Source organism: Acanthaster planci, linkage group LG02, assembly GCF_054643075.1.
Source record: "Acanthaster planci isolate LZ-2023a linkage group LG02, COTS_SCS, whole genome shotgun sequence".
Taxonomy (NCBI): domain Eukaryota; kingdom Metazoa; phylum Echinodermata; class Asteroidea; order Valvatida; family Acanthasteridae; genus Acanthaster; species Acanthaster planci.
The window spans coordinates 19,336,811-19,351,594 of NC_141778.1; the positions used below are offsets into that span (position 1 = coordinate 19,336,811).

At 39.3% G+C, this 14,784-nt stretch overlaps 1 protein-coding gene across 4 annotated transcripts in view; it reads left to right on the top strand.

Moving 5' to 3' along the window:
- LOC110979760 (uncharacterized) overlaps window positions 1-14,784 on the top strand; it is a 129,079-nt gene that overhangs the window by 72,662 nt on the left and 41,633 nt on the right. For all 4 annotated transcript variants that reach the window (XM_022235804.2, XM_087133678.1, XM_087133677.1 and 1 more), the window contains exons 8-9: window positions 2,922-2,970; window positions 9,570-9,613. In XM_022235804.2, coding sequence (XP_022091496.2) covers window positions 2,922-2,970; window positions 9,570-9,613 — 93 coding nt within the window. The remainder of the gene's footprint in view (window positions 1-2,921; window positions 2,971-9,569; window positions 9,614-14,784) is intronic.

Sequence of the window (14,784 nt, forward strand, 5' to 3'; positions counted from 1 at the left end):
TCTTGGCACTCCCTGGCATCTTGCTCAGAATTCATTCTACCCCCCCCTCCTCCCCTCCCCCACCGGGATGCTTGATTGAGAGTCTATTTATAGACATGGAAAAACATGTTGGCTGTGTAGAGTGATGGATAGTGGGAATTTGGGATTATTGGTGATACAGTCTGCATTTTCAGTTTGTTTTTGATAAAAAAGTTTAGCTTTTGAGATCCTTTTCAATTTGGAACAACAGGGTGTCATTTTTCAGGAATTTTTCATTTCATGATTTTCAACATCATAATATTAGAGTTTTTGGCTCATAATCATTCAGGGACCTCTCTCTTTTTTTGCGTGTGGTTTAAACAGATCAAGTCCAATGTTCACTCATTCATGCCTTTATTCATTCTATGAAAAGTCCTGGAAAGCCATAGTTTTTTGCTTTTGTTGTTTATGGACCCCGCTGCTGAACGTTTCTTGAATTTGTCTTCTATCCCCAATATCCCCCATTAATTTTTGAAGTTTCTCTTTTACATTGATGCAGTACTTACAGTTAAATTGAAATAGTCAAGTGTAGAAATGAATGGTGTGCTGACTTACAAATTCAGTGACAGGAACTGTGGCTAAGTGGCAGTGTTTTGAAGATCAGCGTTTGACTTAAGTTATGTTACCTTATGTTATCAGACCTGTGTGTTGCATCTGTGCTTCATAATTGGCCATTTCCTCTGAGCACATGCTCCATGAATAGGTGGAGAGAAGGCATTCATCACTGCAGTCACATCTCCTGTCCTGCATTAATACCGTGATACTGTTACAATGATCGCATTAGGGCTTCTGAACTCCTGTTTGTGTGGGTGTGTGGCTTCCCCTTGAATCAGTGTTTACCGGTTGCGGGCATTATCTTCAGCAGGGGAACAATCAATTATTTGGGTTATTTACACCCGTGTTGATGCTGCCAGGCCAGTACCAAGTGTTGGCCGGTGATTAAGTCCGTCAACAAAGGGAATGCTTCATTCACAGTGTCATCGGCAACAGTTGACCTGTTCTGTTGATGGTGGTGTTTGAAGTCATTTTTTTTTTTTGTTCACTCCAAAAGTCAGGGATACCAGTTTTTGTGGAAAAGCTTGATTTCGAATTTCATGTGAAATTTTGGACCAATTTTAGGCTTGAACAAGGCTTTATAGTCCTCCCAAGCCTTCATTTCAGGCTGTGGGCCGGCGCAGGCCTGGAATCCCTCTATAGTGCACATAGAAGTGTGAAATTCAGTGCATAATTAGCAACTGTGTGAAAGTGTATAATCGTGCTGATATGTTGAAAAAAGATGACCAAATGATGAAGTGTGAGTGCACTGGTTTATAAAAAATTGACCTGGAAAATGCTGTTTGTTGGTTTCTTTTTTTTTTTAGTGATCCAATCTGACCCAAACCTTTCATTAATTTGAGGGAAAAATAAGGAGTGCATTAGTGATTGGGACTTTTTATACTGAAATACAAATTGTGTCTGTTAATTCAACTCACGTCCTTTTGTTATCAGATGAATATTGATAGCCACATGTAAGCCTTTCCACGACAGAATGCCCACAGAACCTCCAGAACGTAATGTGTGTTCTAGTACAAGTACACTGTACATGTACATGTTCACACATATTTGACGCTTCCCTTGACCATAATAACTATCTTTTAGATTGCTCTTCTGAGCCCTCGCTTTATTTTTCATGCAGAGAGGTTAAGTCATATATGTGCTTGTTTGGACAAAAAATTCAAAGTGCTATTAGAAGGTTATTGTAATTGGATTTATGCAAGAACTCTCCTTCCCCCCCCCAAAAAAAGAAGTTTAAGTTTTTTTTTTCAGTGGCCATTTCCTCCTAATTTTTGTCGCTTCGGCTTGTGAATCATACTTGTGCTTTGAGCTTTGAGGGGTTTCCAAGATGGATCCATCTCCACCATGTGTTTTGATTTCATATATCTGTGACAGCAACAGTTTAGAGAATTGGTTATTCTCCTCAGGGACCAGGGACTGATCGTGAGTGACGTCTACAGATGCACTGGGGAGTATTGATCCTGACAAATATCACTGTTTGCTTCTTTAATGACACCACTGGTTCAGTACTCTGCCTAGACTCATCGCGACATCCACAATGTCACCTCATTCTGTGTGGTTGGGGTGGGCTCTCATGCGTGAGTGCATTTGTGTGGGCACGGCGATTTGTTGTGCTTTTGTCTATTACTTGTCTTTTCCCATCCTTGCCCGGATGGTTTCCAATGAAGCAGAAATGTGGCTTCTGCCCAAGGGTTGGTTGACTGAGTGGGCAAGGCAGCTGTGCTCATCTTCTAGCGTTGGCGGAATAAACACCTCTGGTCGCCATCGAGAGCCTAATTTCATGGAATTACCAAGTAGAAATGGCTCTTACCAAATTTATGTCGTCAGCAGTAATCAGCAGGGAAGTAGTCAGAGGCAGTATACACATTTACACACAATGTTGGATGGTAACCGGTTTCTGCTAAGATATTGTTGGTACTCAGCAGGTGCCCATGAGATTGGCCCCAAGGTGTGACCTGGGGCAGTAGCTAGCCTGGATTACAAAGTTGTTAAAATAGGAAGTAATCAGGAGTATCACCTCTTGCTCTGGAAGGTGGTGGCTTGAAATTAAATGTGGCCTTGAAATTGTTGATTTAGTATTTACAAAATATCTTGCAAACATTTTCCCCAGCAGGTGTATCTAAAGCTCTTCAAGGATTGGAGGCATGCACAATTCACTACATTGTTAATTTCTTGTTAGATTTCATGAAGTCGTTACAACAAGCATACAAGCATCAGCTTCAATTTAGCTCTCAAAATATCCAAGCTACTAAATTATGCAGTGCTTTGCTTCTATCTTGTGCAATTTTAAATGTCAATCACTGGTTAATAAAGTGCTTGATAAAATTTTTATTTTATTTTATTCATAGGTTGGCTGACGATTTGCGCATATCAGAAGACGAGAGTGACTTGGAAGAGGTGAGTTTCTTTAATTCATGTCAAAGTACATATAGCTATCTTTTTGTAATCCCTTACCTCTTTTCCATGACCCCTCCTGCCTTCCCTTTCAAAACATTTCTCAGGTCAAACAGTCATAAATGATGCCATGAAAGTGTGAGTGGTGAGATCCACAGAGACATGTTGGCGCATCATCCCTAGTAATCCCACCCCTTTGTCTAAAAAAAAAAAGGAAGAAAGAAAGAAAAAAGATCCTGTTTTGTAGAAAACAAGATATCAGACTTCATAACAGTCTGTGGTGTTTTTTTCCAAGTCTAAGGCTTTTAACAATCCTGACAGATTGTGTCACAGATTATGAGACTGAGCATCCTGATAACATCATTTGGGAGCATTATTCAACAAACTGGCGGGAGAAATTTTGGCCCAGAGCCGTGTGATGAATCCATCCAGTAAATTGAAATGATCCATTTCAGCTACTTAAGCTATCCATAAAAAGCTGTCTCCTCTCTGAATTTTACCCACCTCCGACGCCCGCTCCCCCTCCACCATGACCGGAGAATGGGAGCTTGTGTGACTTGGTTATCAGCACTGTTTGCCATGTTCATTTGACGGTCGCGGATGGGTCTTCTACGCCTCTGTTGTTGCTGGGTTTTTTTGGGTATTGTTTGGTGTTGAGAAGCGGGGATGCAGTGGCACTCATTGATGAGTGAATCATTATGAGAGTGTTGTCAATTTCGGTTTGCTTCACCCCGTTGATGCCGACGCACTCTCACAGTATCTTCCCCCGACATGACTTCTTTGGCTGTCTCTGTCATGTACAGTACACGTATGAGTATCCCTGCTCTTGGTTTGTAAAATTGTTTGGGGAAAAAATGTAAATACTTATAGTACTGACAATATTGATTAAAAAAATTTTGGGGGGTTAGTCTATTTTTTCCCTGTGATATTGCCGATATTTTAATAAAGTTGTTTACATTGTGCATGATTCAATAACTCTCAAATACTGTAAACATAAATGCATTAACGATATGGCTTGGAAAATAGCTGATACTTTGTTTTGATTCTTGCTTCATCTGATAAAATTGTCTGCAAATCATTTCCTCGAAAATCTGCCATCATTACCATTTAATGCCCGTGGCATCCACACTGCAAACTGCGTGGAAATTGTCCATTAACATTACATTTCCTGCAAACGGGTTGGGATTTTCTAAATATCAAACATCAAAAGTACACGTATCATCGCACAAAATAGATGTGTTTTTTTTCCCCAGTTCTTAATTCATCCGTAAGGTACATATGCAAATCTTGTAATTAAAGCTTGAATTTTTAATTGGCGATGTTATAATGTATTACTATGACAGTGAAATAAATTTATGCATTGTTTATCTTTCTGTCCCACATGCAAATAACCGCAAATGTTGTGTGCATATATTACCAGAAGACACAGAATGGACATGTACGCTTGAAAGCACATGTACATGTACTACATGTACGTAGACATGTCCTCACACATGGCTAGCGTGAGTTCTGTTATGGCAAATCGCTTGTTCCATGCAGTCGTTATCAAAAGCTGGACCATGGACATAAGATAATGGCACCTGCAAAATTGTTTTTCACTTCGTGCCCTGCATTGCATATGTTTTTGGAATCCTCAAGAGAATTTAGCTTCAGGTTGAGACACTTTATGTACACATTACAGCAAAATGAGGTTAGCTCTGCTGAGTTGATGGACATTAGTGAGGTTAAAATTGCCGACATAAAATCGATATAGGCAATGTCATAATATTTTGATATTTCTAAAATGTGGGCAATTTCAATTTTTCTTTTTGAACATCGTATTGTCACAATTTTATTGTCATCGGTCAGCACTATCAGTGTTTATATGTCCTCACACTGCTACTTGGAATTTTGGATTCATGTATTTTGTTCAGTCGATTATTTTCCAGCTTGTTTTCATTAATGCTTTTGAGTTTAACTAAAGAATCTGCCTCGAACAGGAGCACCCCCTCATCGGTTGAAAAGAGCCATATTGGTCAGGAGTATTCATTTTGTTGGTAGCGATGCGACTGCAACACTTGCATTTCCTAGTCGTTGGTGAACCAGTGATGCACAGCTAGTACCAGAGGAGCCTCCGTTGCTGAGGAAATAGCACCCTCTCTTAGTCTAGCTCGAGGCCCATAACTATTTGAAAAACGTGCTCAAAATTGAGAACATTTACGCTTTGGTGCATAGTTTGGGATTTATCCATCGAAAACTAACAATTGGAAAACCTTTGACTTCAGTAAGCTGTGCATGTATTGTCAGAGAGCGTTTCATTCTCCTGTATCTCATATCATACCTGTATATGTACAGTACATGTACATTGGAAATATATGGGAAATAATGCCTTTGTATTGCATATTCAGTATAGTGTACACTGTACTTGTCCTTCGTGTGAGAAAGCCACCTGTAAATGTTTTTTCTCTGTGACTTCTATTTGGACTGTGTTTGCATCTCCATGCTAGGCCACCTGCCATCAGTGCCATGTGACAGGTTTAGATGAAAATGACACCATCTGACATTCACTCCCGAGTTGCCGAGGTCATTAAGACAGGCCAGCAAGCAAATAGAAACAAAGAAGCGAGTGACATCTTAACCGGTACTCATGCCCCAAAGCAGCAATAGTGAGAAGAACTGGGAGGAGGGGAGAGCTTGGCAAGTGGAAATTTCTCCTTGGTTTCTGTTTGGTGCGTGACTTGGCATCCGGCCCAATTTGAGGACGTTCATAAGGAAATCATCGCAGGTTCCTTGGACTGGTTAGATGTGTACACTTTACGTCATTCATAACCACTCATGCTGACAGAAGCAACTAATTGTTACAAATTCAACAGATTTCACTGACACTAGTCCAAATATTATACAATAACAAGGCAGACAACTAGTGCCTCTCACTTCGAAAACCCGACATATCTGACCTTGATCCATCACTTTCACGAAATATTAATTTTCTGAGTGAGTTTTGGTCACACATACAAATTCACCCCCAAACTCTGAATTTAAGGAGCCATCTTGTTTTTAACATTATCACTGCTTTTTGTGTTTCTTGAGCTTTGATATACTGCATTATCTTTCACTTACTGATCGGTCCAAAACTGTATAAACCACGAGAAAAATGTAAATGTAGAGGTATTACAGAGTGAATATTTTCTTGGAACTATGATAATTTTATGGTAACCATGTCACCTGGGGAATGATCTTCATTAATAAGGAAAAGAATATTAAAGGTTGAAAACACATATACGCGACGAGTTGACAGGTAACATGAGTGAAACCCCAGTAAAATATTGTAAAAATATTTATAAAATTTAAAAAGTCTAATATAAAATATAATACCACAAGCAAGTGTACACTAACATTTGTTCTATGTTACTTGGTAGTGTGAATTTATGACACTTGTACAAATTCTCTTCTAGATAATGGGCAAGTTACTATATGGACTTAATAACATTTGAGATGGCTTGTACGTGTTCATTTAGCCTTCTCCAAACTACTGTCTTTCTGTACTTCAGTGATCTTTGTCTAGTAGCAAGTGTGCACCTGAGAAGGATTGATTGATGATTGGCTCCACTACCCCTTTAGTGTTGTACCTGTGAATGGTATTTACCAGTACCCCTGTGAACTGCCTCGTTATACATGTCATTTGACTGGTTAAGCTGTTGGTCGTCACTCATGGTTGGATATATACCGGAATTCATTAAATCCTTAACACACTGAGGGCACCCATGGACATGTGTATCTTCAACTAGACACAGTTGATAAACAGCATTGGGCCCGTGAACGGTGGGTGCATTCTAGACAGTGGGATAAATAGATGCATGAATAAACCAACGCCAAGAGCTTGATTTGTGGAACAGAGTGGCCCTTTAATGTCACAAGGGCGTGTGAAGCACTGCACCAAGTGGAATGAATGACAGTATGAGGAATTGAAATGCCTCATTGGCTTCTCCCCCCTGATCATTATATTAAAGGTAGGGTATCTCTCTCAGCAAGGGTGCCCCATCTCAGCCACAACAAAAAAAACTGAAAACCTGCAGACATGATCGAACAACTTGCCTTTTAACTATTGAAAAAGGCTCATTAGTTATTTAGGGACAAATGCCAAAACAAGTGCCGTTTATTATACATTTCAGTTGGTTTTGCTTGTAGTTTTATGTGTATTGAAGGTTGAATTGGTTTGTGAAATGTCAAACTTGAAATGATAAAACTGATAGTAAAGAATATTATTCGATATTGTTTCAGAATAGTTTATTTTAAATTGCTCTCAGTTATGGTCTTTGGCAGAAAATATTACCTTTCATTTAAAAAATCTTACAAATTTGACATTTCTTCTGAAAGAAAAAATGAACGAGCTATTGTCGAGCCAGATTAGATAGTTTGTGATAACCAGAATCCTAGCATTGATCAGTAGTTTTATTTTGGTCTGGGGGTAAGTTAAAAAGGGTCTGTTGTTTATGCTTACCCTAAAAAGCCTTGTGTAATTGTGTGTTGATGATATCCTTGATTTATATTGCTGGCTAATTGTACAAAAGTTCAGTGTCCAGAGGTTCTCCTGGCAACATTAATGTACATGTGGGCCAACATGCACTGTCTGTGTTGAGTGGTTATGATAGGCTGTTTTTAATTAGTAACGTCATATTTTTCCTTCCTCCTTGCTTTAATGAGTTGGTTAAAGTGCAATGAAACTGATCAAGTGCCATTAATCACTCTCAAGGATCCCTTAATATTAAGAGACTGAATTTGACTGTTCCATTGCAGTGATTCTTCAAGCTTCCTTGTGCAATAGCTGTTATTAGGAAAAGATGACAAACCTCTACCCCGACTGATTTTTCTCTACAGTTAAACATGACAACCCTATTTATATGAAACTCAAATAAATGTAAAAATACAGTGATTGAAACAAGAATTGAAACAGTGGAATGTGCCTGCTTGCATGTATTTCCTTCCATTTATCCCAAAGGAAACTGTGTCAGATGTTTACTTAACTGTGCCGCTGGAGGAAATCCTGAATGGTTAATGTGAAATTAAATTAGGACATGTGCTTGCAGTTGGTAAATTGGACAAGAATAGGTGCAAAATTGTATGTGAGTTACCATGGCAATTAATTGATATACATGTACATGTACATGTTTCTACAACCTTGGCATTTATGTGAATGGGGTTAATTCCCCCCCCACAAGCTTCCAAGTTCATAAAATCAAGTAAATTAATTGTACCTTAAGGTGGGATGGTTTATCACGTACATGTATATGTAAACCATGCTGCTGCTGTCGCTTGATTTTGACAGGACCTTTGAGACTGGAAATGTACTTGTACCAGAATTTTTTATATGTTTATTTTGATAATCAGCTGCTCAAGTCGGCCAATGGGAAATTCCAAACAACACAGAACAACACAAACATAATAGAACATATTGTAATTTTTCCTAAAGTTCCTTGTTCTGCTGTCATAATTAATTTAGTTCCCTTCAGAGTTGTTTGCTTTCGTCTCAGTTATACCATAGAGAATGGGTTTGTAGCTCTATGGTTATACAGTGAATAAAATGTGTCTTAGGTTTATTCTGTTGATGGCAAGTCCTATTTTGGGAGACCTCAAGGACAAAAGAACTATTGCCTGAGGTGGTTTGTTTCATATCCATCAGTCGTCACTAAAGGTACAAACAAAATAATGTTGGGGTATAAAGTTACAAATTCCTGTCTGTATTTAAAAATGCACACACTGACATCTGGAAACATCATGCTTGTCAGTTCTTGGGCATTTCTGTCAACGTTCTGAATATACAAAAGAGAATACAGACATCTACATGTACATTTGGAAAATGATATTTGGGGTGGCTGTTGTATTATTTGTGGAACTGTTGAAGTGGTAAAGCTGTGAAATGTTTGTGGTGGGGTTACACAGCATTCAACCCAATGTTTACACCTTTGTCATTGATATGGTATGCAAAGAATGCCCCACTGAATAGTACATGCACATTTTGACAGACTTGTTAGAGTGATGTGCAAACTTGTATACTAGTCCTTCAATGTTGGAACAATGTCCCAAAGCTGGTGCTGTGGTATTGTAAAACACATGGCTTAATTGGTAGTCCATTAGATGAATTTTGTAAGAAGACCAGAAAGAGTAAACTACATTGAATTTCCCAACGAAGAATTCAATATATTGAAGCAAGAGTATGAATTCTTCATTTACCCTCAAGCTGTCAAGCATGAACATGTCATGTCATGGCTGTGACATCTGAACATTTAAAGTTAGCGTAATGTTTTCAATTTTGAACACACATGTATAACTCTACATGGAGATGGCTGTGAAAGGCATTGCGGTAATCTAAAATTCAAGTCGCCATTGCTTTCATTGATATGATATGCAGAATAGCTCTGTTGCAAATTAAATATGTGCAGGCAAAGCAGAATGTTTTTGTTTACTAGCTTACTACCTTACTATCAAAACTGTTTTGCTAATCATTCAGTAATTTGACCAGAAATCGCCCCCAGTGACTTTGTAGTGACTTGGATTGGTTATTTGGATGCTGATCAACTACATGGTTATCTAATACTTGTTTCCCTGTTTGTCGTTTGTCACAGCCCCGGACATCCCAGGAGGACGCTGTGGAGCAGCACAGCCCAAGGTGAGTATCTACTACCTACTAGTATTCAAAAGGGTATTCCGTGCAAAGAAAAAATTTCAAACACAGTGGTTTCCTATGGGAGTATTTACACCCAGATCGGACAGACTGTGCGATAAGGGTTGTGAACCGCTGTATTTTAATAGAGACCAGTGAGAGTTTTCAATGATGTTACACTGAGATCTACATTCTTGCTACTCAGCAGTCTTGCTAGGTGTGACCTCATGGACTTGGCTGACATGGTTGAACACCTCCTAGTCGTGCCTTCAATTCTCCCCATAGGATTATTGTGGAGAGTCAGTAATTGGCTGGCTTATGTTTCCACCTCATGCATAAATGTGAAACATAGCCTGTACCATCTTCTGTCTCCACATTCGGTTATTGCTTCTCTATGCAAATGGGCCCAGAAGCCCTTCCACATGATCCAAAAACATACCTAGATCTAACCCCCAGAGATTTTGGTTAAACTCCTTTCACACTGGCAAGAATCCAATACGGCTTCTGCATGGATCTGGTGCACTTCTCAAAGAGTAATTCAGTCCTGCTTGGGGCCAGGGAGGCATGGTATTACGTGTTGTGTGAGTGGTACACGTATTTCTTGTCACCCTGTGTTTTATCGGAGTGTGTGGACTGTGGAGTGGCCTAAAGATCTTCGTTGGCATGAGCAAAAAGTTACATGTGCTTTCATTTGTCAGATGCAGATGTATCATTTAGTTTTTCTTAAAAACGTGTTAAGTTAGGGATTTTATTGTTAATTCATAAATACCTCAGACAGTCTCCCTGTTCAACAACGTGCAACTTGACAGTGTATTAACATTTGATAATGCCCGCTGAGATGTGATAATGCCCGCTGCGTTAAAAAACTCTCTCGCACCTGGATACAAGGCAGTTGACTCTATCCCTATTGGTCAAGAGTCTGTGTGTGACACAGCACCCAAACACGCCATGCACCCGTCAAGTCCATATGTGGAGATTCTTCTGGACAATTTGTACAAAGAATATACCGTAAAATAGACAGGGGTGTTCAGGAAAATGAAAGTAAAATTCAAGATCAAAAGCATTGGAAATCTATCATATATTGACTTCTTTTGACTCTGACGAAACAGGTATTTATGAATGGGGGTTTAAGACCAGCCAAGCACATATTTGTTCACTTACATGTATTATAACTAAAGATCAGGAGTTGGCTTGCTAAATGTATATGTCAAAACATGCAGTTGCTAATATTATTGTTTGCTTCCAAAGTGCATTTTAGGCATACATTTATTAGGAAACCTTCTTTTTGGCCACATTTAGGAGTTAAAAGTGACACCAATATCGTTCTCGTGAAAGCGTGATGATTTGATCCAAGATGAAGATATATTTTTTTTAATTTCTTTCGCCCTGCAGTCGCATTGATCAAAAACCTGTTGCATCACCAAAATGATCGTACAGTGTACATGTAGCTTTTCATGAGCACATGCACCATAGGCATTGTTAGATTGCTCATTGAACTGGCTGCCCAAAGTGTGCTAAAAGTTACCCAGTACATTGTAATTTGTCCAGTGGCTCTTTGACCCAAGGTCTTCAAGCCCATTGGGACTCAATTTTATGGCCCATCAAAGGTAGTTACTCCACACTGTGTTTCTTGTATCAGCCAAGGTAGTGATATTGATGGCTTGGAAGTAGAGCACAGTCTGACAGTATTGCAGCAAGTATAAGTAGAATAATTTGCATTGGGCCATTCTTTTTTTTGTGGAATTTTTGTCCATTGTGGCTAAGCCTTGCAGCATTGTGCAGGTAATGCATCTAGTAATCTGGACGTCTCTGTTATTGCTAAATTTCTCTACTTGTGCATGCAACTGTGTACAGGTGTATACTTGTATATACTCTGTAGTGGAATAACACTTCCTTGACAAACTCCCTAATCAGGTGCCACAGTTCAACCAGTGAAAACAAGCTTGAAACAAATTACCTTACCCCTACAAGGGCTAGTTTCTATGTAATGCTCCAAGCCTTTGCCCGCTCACACAGGCAGGCGCAGATTTTTTTTTCCCTGGCTTAGGAGGGTGAATTTTTTCCCCCTGCAAGATATTTTCACAACTATTTGGAGCTTGTCAAGTCCTGTCAATTTTTGACATTGGAGGTCAATGCTCCAATGAGGGCCCTTTTTGTGTGCATAGATCTGTTGCCAGCTAATGCTGATGGGGGACAACAGGATTTAGTTCGTGAGCTAGTAAATGAAGAAGGGAAGTTTCTAAATCCTCTAGAGAGACTTCAACAAGGGCTTGAGCTGATGCAGGAAAATTACATGCAGCTTGGCATGTACATGTACATGTACAAATAATGTGGCCATGACAAACAACAGTAAATTCACCAAGGAAGACATGTACTAAAAGAAATTTAGTCTTACATTTTTCCTCATACCTTGGGCTTTCAAACCAGGAAGGGTGTGTGGTTTTACACTGAATGAAGCCTTGCAGGAATCGAAGATGCCCTCTAAAAAACCACAAGTGCGTGTTTTGTATCCCAATCATCCTTTCTAGCCTGAAGACTTAAGGGGGGGTGTACATGTAGAGGTGTAGGTGTGCACACGTCATGTCATAGTGCCTGTAGTGAAAGGATATATATTCTTTGAAGTGAACAGGGATGGTTACACAATGTATAGCTGTGAGTTGGAAACGGGGATTGAGAACAATAGAGAACTACCTTGTGAACCATTCGGTCTTTAGAAGAGGAGGCATGTTCTTTGTCATCCATTTTGCCAAGGGGGCCTTCATAGTAGGCAATTCTTGATCCTGATGCTTTTATCTGAGTAGAGTATATTCAAGGACCTCTTACCGGTGTATCCATCCGAAGATATTGAGATATGATTTTTTTTTTCTTCAGTTGTTCACCTCAAGTTTACCAGAATTTAAATTGATTACACATATCAGTCTTGTTAAGGGGAACAAGGGTGCATTGTCATTTCTGGAAAATTGACCTTTTTTGTCGTATATATCCTTATTTTCAACTTTCATTTGGCCATTTTGAATGATATTTTGGTGGCTTTTTTGCCTTTAAAATTTAGGCTAATGCAAATATTCATATTAATGAGCAGCACGGTGAAGTCAATCTGGGCAGAAATCCCATGGTTGGAGGTATATGAGCTTGAAACGTTGCAACAGTTTGGGATGTTTTGCTGCAGTGACATTTTTTCTCCTTATTGATTCATTCTTGTGTAGGGCAAGGAGGAAAGCTGTTCCCATGAGCAACCCTTTCTCACAAATATTTCCAAGGAACGAAGTTTGGGTTCGCAATCTTAAGAGGAAATCCCTAAAGTGAAACTGTAGTTCCCTGAAGGTCATGGGAGCAACAACACCTGAGTTGTCAAGAAAAGCATGCAAAACTGAAAGTATTCAAGAGGTGCACTTTTCAATATAGTAAACCAAATAGAAAGGTCAAATACCATAGTTTTTACTACAATAAAGAGTTGAACGACTCACTACACTTGTAACAAAGAAATATTCGTGGCATTGGCTCTTACAAATATTGTTGATCTCTTTCTGGGCCTTTTGTTGAAAAATTCTCCTCAAATAATTTGTCAGTGTAAAAGTAACCAAAAATACTCAACCAAAAATTCTATTTTGGCATGGTCTGAAGCATCTCAAGCATGTCTACATTCACTATGCTTGTCCTTCCCCCCCCCAAAAAAAAAGGTCATATGAAAAAGATCTCAAGACTAGACTGTGCTGATGCATGGAAACAGTGGACCGCACCCGCACAAATAATGCATCACCAATGGCAGTGTCCAAAACCAATTTGTCTTTCATCTGTTTGTCTGCTGGGTCATGCTTCACTGCCTTGCTAGGTTCAAGTGCACTATAACCCACTTTAGGTTTGATCTGTCATATCAAGTTTAACATGAGAATGAGTACCTGTCTAATCGCCCACCTGTCACCTGCACATACTAGTAGATATACATGTACATGTACTCCTTTTGGATGTATGTACAGACAACTTGTTTGCCAGTAGGTTTGTTCAGTAGTAGTCAATACAGATGACATGAAATACATCATATCTGGATTTATAATTTGTTTTGTTTTGACCTTCACGCTTGTAGGCTTTCCCTCACCTTTTTCTTTCTGTTTCATTCCTTTTAACTTTATTTACTGTGAGTGTTTGTAGGATCTGCTGTTGTGTTGTGTCGTTTTGTTTTTGTTTTCTGTTTTTTGTGTTGTATGTTGGTGATAACTGTTTTTCTTTGTCTGGTTAGTCCATGAGCACACGTGTACATGTACTTGTTGGCAACATCTGATAGGGACCCAAAACATGATGGGGGCAAATTTTTGTCCCTACAACACGATTCTGCCTTTCCTGACAAAAAAAAACCGAATTGTCCCTTTGATGTCAGAAAGGCCTTCTTATTCATACAACAGTCAGTTGTCAGTTAAAAAGTAGAACTAAAAAAAACAGGTTTATGTAGCAGATTTTCTGTTCTTAGGAGTTTTTAAAGGCTTTCAGGAATGGTTTAGATAATTAACAAAAATGTTTTGTGAAGTTGTGTGTTTCGGTGGAAGGCAAGATAGTGTTACTCATTTTTATTTTTGATCTTGATTTATATAGTTACATGTGATGCAGTCCCATTTTCCGAGAATCACACCTCACCAAAAGTGGTCAAGATAACCCTGTGGAGTTGTCTTGAATTACCGAAGCGGTGGCTTATGGTTTAGGGGATGACACACCAGGGCCTATATCTAATAAGTCTGTTCCTGATGAAGCCCTGGGGATGAGCCTGTTCGTGTTAATCATAGGCTCCCAGGTTTGGGTTCAAGCTGTGTTGCTGATTTCTGACTGACAAGGCACTTAGCCAAATACGTTATGGGCATGATTCTCCATCTTGAGAGTGAATCCATGAGCAGAGTACAGTGGGCTTCCAGTGTACCTGCTGATGGATTGAAGTCAACTCAGTGATTGAAATTAAGTTGTTAATGATTGTGAGGGAGCCAGTTCATAATGATGGTTGTGTTGTGGCAAATGCATTCATAAGCTTTGTGGGACAGTACAAACATGCAGGCCGACCGGTAAATGTGAGCACCTTCACTCCGTACCTGTTAAATGTACACACGAAATTCACAAGCTACCATTTTGAAATGGTCAATTGTAAAGATTGTTAGAAGAAATCTGTCCTAGGCCGTGTCCGAAACGGGCTTCCA